Source organism: Bombus fervidus, chromosome 19 (assembly GCF_041682495.2).
Source record: "Bombus fervidus isolate BK054 chromosome 19, iyBomFerv1, whole genome shotgun sequence".
Classification (NCBI taxonomy): domain Eukaryota; kingdom Metazoa; phylum Arthropoda; class Insecta; order Hymenoptera; family Apidae; genus Bombus; species Bombus fervidus.
Genome location: NC_091535.2, coordinates 4,358,267 through 4,372,122, shown reverse-complemented (window position 1 = coordinate 4,372,122; position 13,856 = coordinate 4,358,267). Strand labels below are relative to the sequence as shown.

The 13,856-nt window shown below is 30.5% G+C and overlaps 1 protein-coding gene across 2 annotated transcripts in view; it reads left to right on the top strand.

The window, feature by feature from the left end:
* Napi-t (Na[+]-dependent inorganic phosphate cotransporter) overlaps positions 1–13,856 on the top strand; it is a 33,849-nt gene that overhangs the window by 10,394 nt on the left and 9,599 nt on the right. The window contains exons 2-6 of one of the 2 annotated variants that reach the window (XM_072021508.1): positions 8,150–8,504; positions 11,022–11,266; positions 12,057–12,293; positions 12,466–12,550; positions 13,551–13,656. In XM_072021508.1, the coding sequence (XP_071877609.1) occupies positions 8,495–8,504; positions 11,022–11,266; positions 12,057–12,293; positions 12,466–12,550; positions 13,551–13,656 (683 nt within the window). In that variant the 5' untranslated portion in view covers positions 8,150–8,494. Of the gene's footprint in view, positions 1–8,083; positions 8,505–11,021; positions 11,267–12,056; positions 12,294–12,465; positions 12,551–13,550; positions 13,657–13,856 lie in introns of those variants that run through there. The other variant, XM_072021507.1, reaches the window with a different exon arrangement.

Sequence of the window (13,856 nt, the reverse complement as noted above, 5' to 3'; positions counted from 1 at the left end):
AGAATTACCTTTAAGAAACTCCTTCAGCTCACTAACGGAAGAAATAGACAATGACAAGCAAAACCACAACTAAAACACCTTACATATCAAAACCACCACCAATATTTGTTGAGGCCCAAATAATAGACCCGCTTATTGATCTACTAAACAATATAGTCGGGAAGGATAACTACACAATAAAACAAACAAAATTAGAACAAGTAAAAATTCAAACAAACACCCCAGAAGTTTATAGGAAAGTGATAAATGAACTAAAGGAAAAAAATGCTATATACCACACGTACCAACTCAAAACAGAAAGGAGCTATAAAATAGTTATAAGAGGTTTACATCCAAAAACTAACACAAAAAAATTAAGTGAAGAATTAGGAAAAATTGGCCATGAAACAAGAGCAATAAACAATATGACAAGATACGATACGAAGCAACCATTGCCACTATTCTTAATAGAACTGGAACCCAGAACCAATAACAAGGAAATCTATGAAATCAAAAAAATACTAAATACAATTGTAACAGTGGAACCACCACGCTACAAAAAAGATATACCACAATGCATGCGGTGTCAACAATACGGACACACAAAAAATTATTGCAACAGAAGCCCGGCATGTGTTAAATGTGCAAAAAATCACCTAACAATACACTGCCCATACACAGGAAAAATAGAACAAGTTAAATGCTATAATTGTAACGGAAACCATCCAGCCAGCTACAAAGGATGTGAAATAAGGAAACAAATACAACGTAAACTGTTTCCTCCACTTCGCAACAGATCACACAATGACCATCAACCACAACAAAGTATAACGGATAACGAAACAACATTGAAAGCACAACAGGAACTAGACGCTATAAGCAGAAACATAGATCCCCAAGGTAAACGAAGCTACGCACAAGTAACTAAAAACATTAGCAAACCAACGCTTGCAATCAATCAGAATGAAAACAATAACATCGAAGACGTTACAGACATCAAAGAAATGCTCAAACAATCCATTAAAGGTATGGAAATGTTAGGAAAAATGGTAAGTGATCTAAACACAATACTAAGACAACAAGCACAACAAACAACAATCATGTTACAACTACTTACTAACTTGCTAAGTAAAAAATAGAGATGGACATTTTGAAAATAGCAGTCTGGAACTCCAATGGCTTGCAACAGCGAGCCCACGAAACTAAAATATTTTTGTATAAAAATAATATTGATATACTACTTGTCTCAGAAACACATTTCACCCTAAAAAACTACATGAAAATACCGTACTACACCATATACGATACCAAACATCCCTCAGGTAAAGCACATGGAGGAACTGCAGTAATAATAAAAAATGACATCAAGCATCACTTACATAGTCAAACAAATCAAAAACACCTACAAGCAACCACTGTCACAATACAAACCAATGACAATTACTTCCAGATGTCAGCAGTATATGCACCTCCGAGACACAAAATGACACTTAAAAAATGGGAAGAGTACTTCCAATCCTTAGGCGACAAATATATAGCGGCAGGAGACTTTAATGCAAAGCACACATTATGGGGTTCGATAATTAGCACACCGAGAGGTAGAACATTGGAAAAATACATTAGAAGCAGCAACCTCAACGTACTATCTACAGGAAAACCAACGTACTGGCCGACAGACCCCAATAAAATACCTGACCTGTTGGATTTTGCAGTAACAAAAGGGCTAAATGTAAGCAAATTAAAAATAACAACCAGCCTCGAGCTTAACTCCGACCATACACCAATTATAATAGAATATACAAGCAAACCACTACTTTATAACAAGTCAGAGTCGCTTTGCAATAAAACCACCAACTGGCAAACTTTCAAAGAACTGATCGAAAACAAAATCAACTGCAATATCCCGTTGAAAACACCTGAACACATTGAGCAGGCAGTAGCAACTTTGACAGAAATAATACAGGAAGCAGCGTGGGCAACCACCACCTATGAAACAAATAGCAGGCAATCAAAAATTATTCCGCAGGACATCCTAGACAAAATCAGGGAAAAAAGAAAAGCGAAAGCAAAATGGCAAAAACAGAGAACACGAGAAAACAAGAAAAACCTAAATAAACTTGCAAAGGAACTAAAGAATAAAATAAGGGAACATCATAATAACGAATTCTCAAAATTCATCGAATCACTATCCGCGCATGAGAATACCGACTACTCCCTATGGAAAGTCACTAACAAAATTAAGAAAACAGTAAAAACAATCCCAGCAATCAGAAAAATGGACAACACATGGGCCAGAACCAACGAAGAGCAGGCAGAAGAATTTTCAAAGCATCTACAAAATATATTTTCGCCGTATGAAATTAATAACAGCATCCCTGGATGGCAAACAAACGAAGAAGTGGAAAATGCCAGCAACACAACTGATAAACGCTGCACCATACTCAGCACAACAGCGCAAGAAGTTACAAACTTAATTGAGGCAACAAAGACAAGTAAAGCACCAGGATTTGACTTGATCAATGGGAAAATCTTAAAAAACCTTCCCCCAAAGGCAATAAAATTAACAACGATAATATTTAACGCAATTCTAAGAATACAGTACTTTCCTACACTATGGAAAATAGCACAGATAGTGATGTTACCCAAACCAAATAAAAACCCACATCGAACTGCATCCTACAGGCCGATATCATAACTACCTGTATTTTCCAAATTATTAGAGAAAATAATATATAACCGCTTAAAACCAACAATAGAAAAAGAAAAACTAATACCGAACCATCAATTTGGATTCAGGAATAAACACTCCACAATAGAACAAATGCATAGACTCGTCAATGAAATCTTACAGTCGCTCGAAACAAAACAATACTGCACAGCACTCTTTATGGATATCGAAAAAGCATTCGACAAAGTTAACCATGAAAAACTTCTTCAAACAATCAAAAAGCAATTTCCAGAACAAATCTACAAACTACTCCAATCTTACTTAAACAACAGAACCTTTGTAGTAAAAATAAATGATGCATACTCTGAAATTAAGGACATCAAGGCAGGAGTACCGCAAGGAAGTGTCTTAGGTCCAATATTATACACACTATACACGGCAGATATACCAACAACTGTCAACAGTAAAACACTGACGTTTGCGGACGATACGGCCATACTAGTGAGGCATGCAAATCTAGAAACGGCCGCCGCACTACTACAAGAACACACTACAAAAATAGAAAAATGGCTGCAAAACAAACAAATAAAAGTGAACACCAGCAAGTGCAACCACATAACATTTACACTTAGAAAAGGAAAAACACCAGATATTCAACTGAACGGCGCCCACATAGCACAAACAAAGCAAGTCAAATATCTAGGAATAAATTTAGACACACGCCTTACATGGAAGCACCATATAAAATCAATAATAAACAGAATAAGCGCAAAAAGGAAGCAGATGTATTGGTTAATCAATAGAAAATCTAAATTAAGCACAATGAATAAACTAAATATATACAAAACAATAATCAAACCAATCTGGACATACGGAGTCCCACTATGGGGGACGGCAGTAATGAGTCACATAAGCAAAATAGAAATAGAGCAAGCAAAAATTTTAAGGACAATAGTTAACGCTCCATGGTACGTCAGAATTGAAGACCTACGAAAAGATCTAAAAATTCCAACAGTCAAAGAGGAAATCACTAGATACGCAAAAAAGTACAAAGAAAGACTTGCAGCACACCCAAATCAGCTGGTTGCTGAAACAAATAAAACCAAAATAGAAAGAAGACTGAAGAGGAAGCATCCCGCAGACCTCGAAATAGAGATGCAATAGGAAACCTAGAAGATGGAACCCCGCTGGAGGTAACCATCCACATGCTATATTTTATTTATTTTTTTATTTTTTTTATTTTTTTATTCTTTTATTCTCTAAGCTATAATATTTTACCAAATGTCCTTCTGGACAAATTGTAAAAATTTAACAAATAATCAATAAAAAAAAAAAAAAAAACTTCTAAGAAAACTCTACATCTGGTCTTCAGTTTTCTCAAGTACTGAAGCCATCGACAGCGCATAGACAAAAGAATGCGTCGAGGACAGACCATAAGCGGTACATGTGCGACGTTGGCTTCGGGATTCTTTTAGTCTCAGCGTAACATTGCTAGCGTGCGGATCTGGACCAGCTTACATTGTATTCCACACTTTGTACTTTAATATTCACAATATATATATACTTACAATACCTTACAATTTATCCACGCGTTTCTTTGTATCCACCTACATCAAATAACCTTAACAAAAAAAATATACGATTTCAATTTATTTTAATTTGAATTGCTTTAGTTAAAAATGAAAAGTAACTCGAGCCTCAAAAAGATAAGTAATAAATGCAAAATGAATTCATTTTACGATTTCATTAGTTTTCTGAATTATATTCTCCAAAATAATATTTAAAATAAATTTTGTTTGCCAAAACATTGCCTTTGCTTTAATTAATTATTGAATTGTTTGATAAAAATAAAATGAATATATTTAGAAGATATATCAATAAACGTATTGTTATTCAAAAATACTATTACTACTCACAATCAGCAAATTTTACGATATCGATGATTTATAGACCCAGAGATCCGCTGTGCGTAATATCAGTTGTAAATCTTTGTCGTTCTCTTGTATACAATGATATTTGCACGTATACTAAAATGCATACAAAACGTAATTCTATCTTACGTGTGCGATAATGTGTTGTAACGTACAAGTTTTTTTTTATTATTTAATTTGTACTTTACAATTTGTCTAACTGGACATTTGGTAAATTTTTCTAACTTAATTGCTAAATAACATGTAGATGGCTAACCCCAGCGGGATACCATCTTCGAGTTTGACTATACTTCTTCAGCGAGGTCAGTGGAATGTTCTCTTTTTAGTCTTCTTAACGTACAAGTTGTCTCAGATTTTGCTTGTCAAATGGTAACAGCATATTCGCATATTCTATGAGAAAAAATAAGAAAGAAATATATACTATGTACAAAGTGTGCAAAAAGTAAATGTAAAAATCACCTGCGAATCGGCGGAGATTTGTAACAAAAATTTCGTGCAAGATTGATCTTGAACGTGATTTTTTATTGCCACGTATTCTACTCATCAAGAGTAAGCAAAATCTAAAAGGATCATGAGTCGTAAATGACCTCTTCTCCTGGGAAAAAATATTAAAGTTTTAATCATTTTTAAACTGGCTTTATTTACAACGTATTTACATTCTGCAGTCGAATGGAAGAAAAATAACATTTATAAAAATAGCATTATTGTATTAGGTTGTCCGGAAAGTGTCTTTCTTTTACAGACACGACTTTTACAACGACGTATCTTTATACAAACATGAAACCTGATCTGTCAAACGTTGTGATTTTTATCTTGATAAAACAAAATAGATCGTACGTAGTTGATAAAATAATATAAAATGGAGAATGTTGTGCATCCATTATTTCCTTACAAAACGAAAGAAACTTTTCGGACGACCTAATATATCCCATATCTTCCTTTCCTTTCTTTCTTCTTTTCTTCCTTTTCTCTTTCTGTACATTTAAACATTTAATGTCGCATTTCTACATTTTCACTAAATTTCTTCTCACCATTACGTATTAACTTTTTGTGGTAGAAACTACATTCAATCAGATGCAATTATTTAACTGATGTAATCTGTTCAAATTATAACATTGCTATGAGACGAAGTAACATCGCGCATAAAATAAACGAAGTGACGACTTTGCTGTGGTATAATTTCGCGTAATACGTTTAGGAAATGTGAGCGTAAGAATCGCAAATATCTTCCTATCGATATAGACCAGAGATAGTTAGGACCAATAATATGATTCCCAATAATTCCTGACCAAAAGCTTATAATAATATATAAGCTGAATCTTTCAACCATTGCATACGGATTTCTGTAAGCTCAAATCCTGGCATTTTGTCGGTTGAGGATACTACAACTAGAGGAATTGCTTTTGCTATCCGTAAACAATATTCGATTTAAAAAGTGTGGAACGCGTTACAATTTATGCAGCATCCAACGATATAACTTCGTCGAGAGCATGGTTATTTGGTTGTAGTGCTTAAACGCGGCGAATTTTATAAGGTATTTTTGTAACTTTAATATTATTTTAACTTTAACTTATTTTATATACATCTAACAGTGCATAACCACAAGTAAAAGCGATAATTAACCTGTTCTTCTTATATTAATATATAATATATATTAATATATATAAGACGAACAGGTTAATATATTAATATAATATTAATATATAATTAATATATAATATTAATATTAATTCTTGAATACGAAATTGTTAATAGCCGCTAAGAATCACACTTCTGTGTTCCATTCATTATTCCTATATTTTGATATATTTTACAAACTATTCTCTAATTTCCTGTTACTTCGGAAGTAGCACGCTACATTCCCATTAAATGTAAACATAAATAGAAACACATTGTGAATGAAGTTTAAGAATCATTGAAACTTTAACATGTTTTTCACGAGATACGGTCATTTGCGATCTATGGATCCTTTGAGACTTTTGTTCCTCGTGACGAGTAGAATACGTTGCATTAAAAAAATCTTGACATTGCAAATCATGCTAAAGATCAATTTTGTACATACAGTTTTTTACACATCTTCACCGATACAGAGGTACAGAATCGCTTTATGGTGGTTTTTATTCTCACCTTTTATGCACCCTGTACGTATATTGTATATCTGTATATAATTTGTTAACAGATTATAGCAAAAATATATAATAATAAAATAACCTTTGAAACGATATTACGTTAAATAAACATTATTTTCAACAATTATTCATTAAGAAACAAGACAAGGACGGTTGATTTTTTGATCCTCAATTATCAAATGTCGGGACACTGGATTTTTTTCTTGTGGAAAACTGTGGAAAAAGATTCGCAAAGTATAACATCTGATACGCGTCAGAAATATCAAAATGTACACATAAGGTTTAATAATCACATAATATAATATATTTTAATTTCGAATAACAAGATCCAGACATCAAAATTTCATAAAACAAAAGAAATATTATAAAGTTTCATGAAATGAGAATATTATTTACAATTCATAAGACTCGAAATTCGTAATACTTCGAAATGGTTGAATGGACATATTGATAAATATCAAAATGTTCTTACATTACATTAAATGTTCATACTATTAGTCAATCTTCTAGCATTTTAAGTAAATCATAAATAAATTTTACATGGTAGTTACTCGGATAAATTATAAAATGAAATACATATATGTATTATTATAAATTATTTTTACAAGAAAACAGTAATTTTGAAGAAATCATGGTTTTGAAACGTATAATCGATTCTCGTCGATTTGTGTAATAAGAATAATATTTAAAAAATATTGTTCATTTATATCAACAAATTATATATAATTTAAAAACTTATATTTCCATTTATACATAATATGTGTTATAAATTATAATAATCATTTAAATATATACATAGAGTGATACATGAAATCATATTCAAATATAATAAAATAATTTTGAAATATATGATTATAATTTCAGATACACTGTTACTACCATGAATTGGAATAACATAAGGAAAGACAGTATATAAATATGCAACATTCAATCTTCATTAATAAATCTGGAACTCAGCGTTCAATCATTTTTAAATAAATAGAACAAGCTCTCTTTCTCTTTTCCGTACTATATTTCCATGCATAATAGTAATATAATATTTTTTATTGAATATCTAGAAATTATGAAAATATTATTGTAGGCTAGCGACGTTATTCTAAATTTACTCAGTTCTCTACATAAAAGTCCGATCTAAAATTATGTATTGAAGAAATGGACAGATATCTCGTGAAATGACTGATTTACAAGCATGCTCTATCAATAAATAAATTAACGATCACTAAATAACGAGCGTAGCCAGACACAAGCCTCGTCGAACAACGAGACAAAGAAACGAACAAGCTTGGATTTTAAACGTACGGAACACAGCGTAACTTTCGTTATCTACTATTTTTGCATGGGTGGAGGTTCGCAGAAAGATTCCTCAGGGTACGCGTGATTATAGCCGAAGAACAATCATGCAGTATACTCCGCGACACTAGCTGATTAACACACACTTAGAGATACACGAAACGTCTAACAAAATCTGTCAAAGGACAATATTCCTATGAATAATCATCGTGACGCGAGACTTCCCGTAAAATCAATGGAATTATAGGTATTTTCACAGAAAACGGTATACCTCGACACGATTCGTACCAAGAAACGTTTGACTATTTTTGTATCCTTTCGGTATTGATGCGGAATAAAGCTTCCTTTTATCAATTAAACGTAGAATAAAGACGTTAATGATCTTAAAGATTTTTCTTTAAGAAATTTTATTTGCGGAAGACATCGCGTGTGCGTAATTCCTTCATTCGATTTAACTGGCGGAGCATCGTAGCCTTTGAAGACAAGAAATCGACGAAATGGCCAATAGTAAGTAAAATTTTCTTAATGAAAAATAGCAAACGCAAGAGAAATGCACGATTCCACGCGAAGATTGCCGAGTATCAGTAACTGAAATTGCGCATGAATGTAACTGTACCGAAGAGAATGATCATTAACTTCAGTCATATAAATTTGAGATCATAACTTTTGTAAATAATGTAAATATTTGTTCGATTGAATTTATTACTTTATTATTTGATTTTATGTTATTTTATTACAATAATTATTCAGTTATTTTACTTTACTTTAGTTAATAACGTATTTCATTGTAGTAATCGGAAACTAAAATCGCAACGTGATGGAATCGATGTCATGTTATAAATAAAAAATAATCTACATCTACATTCGTTACATGCGAAAAGTTTTGTGTTCTCAGGTGCACAACATTTCCACTTAATTAATTATAACTCTGCGATATGTGTATATAATTGCAGTGTGTTTATAAGAATTATGTGTATTCAATTGATACATCATCTTTGAAAATTGGAGGCTAGAGGAAAAATACCATAAGTCACATTTATTTTTTTTTTTTTATACAACAGAAATTTTTCAATCTATTATGTTGTCAATCGATCTTATGTTACCAAAATTATCCTTTTATTTGATCTTGGAGCTAAACATATATTTTTCTATCCTTCTTATAATTTAAAAAATATCGTGTATAATTAGGTATTAGAGTCATTAAGTATCTAAAGCATTAAAATATCATTTGCCATAAAATATTATATTTTCGTCCATACCCAACAAATTATTTCCATTTTTAACTATTTTATATTAATATATTAAAATAAAAATGTCAACGAAATCTTCCGGTTATGATGGTTTTTCTTATAATCTTCAATTGAAATATATTGAATAAAAATTAAGCATGAAAAGGATTGTACTTGATACGAGTCTGCCAATGTTTAACAGTCATTCATCTACTTTTTATCAAATTACGTAACCATAAGAATGATTGTTTTACATATTATATCCTTAGATATCAACAGATATGAAAATATCACTTGATCTTCCTATGATCGTGACAAGGAAGAATAAAAAATAATAACAGATGTTATTATAGGTGATAAATTTTTTATTGTCTTACTACTCATAGATTTCGTCTGGTTGTCTGAAATTTTCGTGATATGATGGATGCCAGTATTAGTACAAATTATCGCTAAATTATTTTATTTTTGCATTTCATCATTATTAGCGAATTCGAACGAGTACTTCCGATGTAAATGAGTCAATGACATGATTGACTCTTCACTTTGATTGCATATCTTTTACCTTGAAATAAAATAATATGAAAAAACTTATTTATATATTACACGATAGAAAAAGATATTTCGTAGTATCTTACATTTGAATATTACATATCTTTCAATCATTCTTTCATTGTAGCAATGAAAATATCATACCTTTTTGTAGTGAGGCAGTCGAGTACTTTCGATAGAAATATCGATATTTTACATTAACTGTAGATCCTTTTTTAAACTATATTACATTACGATCCTTTTTTAAACTATATTACATTACGATCCTTTTGCTTTAAATATTTTTATGTTCGTTTCATCCTGCTGTAAAACTAGGGTAGAGACATAACCTAAAATTTATTTTAATTTAATTTTATCAATTTGTCTACATACGCCACGATATCTTCTGGCTCCTGTTTTCATTAACATTGATATTTATATTGTTTGTTGTTATTTCTGTATTCAGAGGTACGATCATATTAGCTACTATTTTATTCTTTGGATAAATCTATCACACCTTTCTGAGCCGAAAAACCTTTATTGCGCTTCCTTACATGGACTAGGGATAAAAACAAAAGAACACCTTAAACCTATCGATTAAATCTATCGATTGTATCTAGAACTATCTTCTAGTTGCTATTTATTGTAACTAGCGCATCTTCATGTGAATGACGAGCGCGAACTCACGTTGTCATTTTCAACATTATTATTTTATATATTCTTTATTTTTTATTCGAATTAGACAAACTTTCCGATGTTTTCTATTTAATTCATCTCTTTAATCATCAATCAGATTTTTCGATAAGATTCAGATTAAGAGACCATACATACTAATAGATAATTATAATTTATTATATTTTTGTAGTCCTTGAAAATAGTTTCAATAGCTTAAATACGAAATTCTGGTCAATGAATCATCTCCTTGATAATCTCGATCAATAAAACCAGCGTCCTTTAATACAATTCAGTTAATACTATTAGTGAAATTTTACAAATCATGAGTTACAAGTTATTGGTATTAATAAATTCTTTCGCATAGCAGAAACAGGTTTGGTAATAAAACAAATGAAATTGAAACTTTCAAAGTAAAAGAATTGCATTGTATGTATGTACATGTATATGTAGACACTGTACTTTATTAAAATTTGTATTTCAGTTAATTCAAATTAATTTTAAAATAATAATTATCCAATTCTATTATAAAAAATCAATACCAACTATATTTTATCATACATGAATGTGTTCAAATAAATTAAATGCATTCAAGAAAAAGAACTGATATCATGCCGGGACGTGCTTTGGTATCTTGTTTTCTGCGGTTTCGCTATAAATTATATGCTGCGGATCAACTTGAATCTGACGATAGTAGCGATGGTAATACCTCGTCCAAAGCTGGCAACAAATTCTCAATGTGACATCGAAAATCTACGGTTATACAATAAAACAGACGATAGTAACAACACACTTGAGACTACAATATCTACTACATCACACTCGGAGCGAGATATTATTGTACGTATATTTTTATACTTTTTCTGTATAATAATAATTATAATTGTAATCATTGTTCATTTCATCATTTTTTTATGATTATTATATATTTCAGACCGCATCTTTTAACATTTTCATGTTCATACACCTAAGCAAGCTTCTCTCGTGTCGAATTATTTTCGGTCCGAGTTAACATTTTAGAATATTTTAAAAAACATGTTTAAATATTATAAAAACATCGTATATTCTTTCATTTGATCATTTGATGTCGTAAAATAAACTAAAATCTTTTAACGTTAAGATAGAACAAATACTTAAATAGTTTACCTTAAAACTTGAAATATTTTGTGTAAAGATGTTTATTACTTTTTGACTGATAAATTGATACCTGTTGATTTTGTGATTTGAAAGTATCATTTGTTCATCTATTCGAAAATAAGTTACTACTATTAAAAATATAGGTATATATAGAAACATATATGTACTTAATCCAAAATTAAGCCATTTTTTATTTAAAGGCATATTAAGAAAGCGAATTCATTTCATTTAAGATTTCATTATTGAAAAATTAATTTCAAAAATCTACAGAGTTATTTTATGAAAATGAACTAATTTTATACCTCATATTTATATAGATAATATAATTCTTTAATTCGGTAAATGTAAATTGTGTTGACAAATGTACTAATTTAAGTTAAGAAAAATTTACCAAATGTCCAGCTGGACAAATTTGTAAAGTACAAATTAAATAATAATAAAAAAAAAGAACAGATGTACTAATGATATTTCTGGGTTCGAATATTGTTTTCAGGACGATGATCGATTTGCTTGGACCGAGCATCAGCAAGGCTTAGCTTTGGGAGCTTACTACTGGTTGCATTGGACAACGCAACTTCCTGGAGGGCTTCTAGCAAGACGTTATGGTACAAAACTTGTTTACGGCTTAGGAAATCTCTTAACAGCGATTCTTGGCTTCTTTATTCCGTTTATGACCCATTATCACCTTTACGCTCTTGTGACACTACGGGCTCTCCAGGGCCTGGTTGCGGTAAGTCAACAAAAGAATTAAAACTCGATGAAATAAAAATGGCTAATATTATAATTAGATGAAAATGTTTCAATAATAGTCCAAATTTAATTGTGAGCATTATCTATAAAACTATCGTTGTTGTACAAACAAAAAATATTCAGACAGTTTTCGATTGAAGTTATTTATTTAGGGTGTTATATGGCCTTCTATGCATGACATGACTGCCAAATGGATTCCTCAGAACGAGAGAAGCAAATTTGTTAGTTCCTATTTGGGTAAAGTATCTACAATCTCATAATACATATATGTACTTATCTATATGTATATTTAATAATTATATATAATAATTGTACATATTACAATATATGTATATTTCTAGCAGACAATTTGCATAAAATATCTGAAATATTTTATGATATTTTAGTGTAATATAATAATTATTGTATTATACACATAAATATATTTTAAGTGTTCTATTAAAAAATGATAGATACGTTTGTTATCTACAGTAGAAATGTTTTCTAAATCTTAACACTTATTTCAAAATAATAAAGATATCAAAAGAATTTGAGACTTCTGTCAGAAAAAATGCATTGAACTTAAAACTGATGCACTAAATTTTGTTATCTCGATAGTATAGCAAAAAAGACATTTGCAGTGAAAGTTGACTAATTTAATTTTATATGTACACTAAAAATTAATTGTTTATATACCAGATTGTGATATATAGAATTTAGAATCTTAGTTTTTGTTAGCACAAAAATATGTCGATATTTTTCGAGAATTTTCCTATTGAAATTTGTCATTCTACATTCTCGTATTTTCCTAATACGAGCAACTATTGTCTTTCAAGTATACTGTGATTTTTTTGTATTAATATGATTCTAGTATTAACTAATTTTAGTTAGTCTTTCTTATAATCATAATTGAGACATTGAGAGGAAAAGTGGACTAAACCATATCTTTCTGAATGTGAGATTACGGTATTAATTTATTCCAATAAACTGTATTAATCATACGAAAATGAAGACATTCATTTCTTTCAAATCAGATCTAGCTACTATAACAAGATTACTTGTTACACTAATTTGTGCTCACGTTTATTGTAGACGACAAATTATTAATTATATTATGTAGTGGGACTAATCCACCTTTACTCTCAATGTTTTAATTCTTAATTACTCGTATCATAACGACTGAAGTCATTTCTTAGGAGAAAAGAAAATTGCTAGTGGTTCCGTGCTAGGACAGATTTTTAAATATATTACTTTTCAGGTAGTTCTGTCGGTGCTGCTATAACTTACCCCCTTTGCGCAGTTGTTAGTAGTACATTCGGTTGGGGTACTGCATTTTATATAACATCATTACTTGGAGTCATTTGGTAAGGTCATAGTATAGTAGTCGTCAAATTTTCCTTAACGTTAGCTTCTGCTTTTATTGAAAAAGGAAGTTCTTGGACATTTTTAATATTCAAATGTGTATAGTATATAGGGAATTTACTAAGTTTTGCTCAAAACATTTTTTAGTAGATTATCAAAAATTACTAAAAATTGGTGGTTATTCTGAGAGGATAATCGTAAT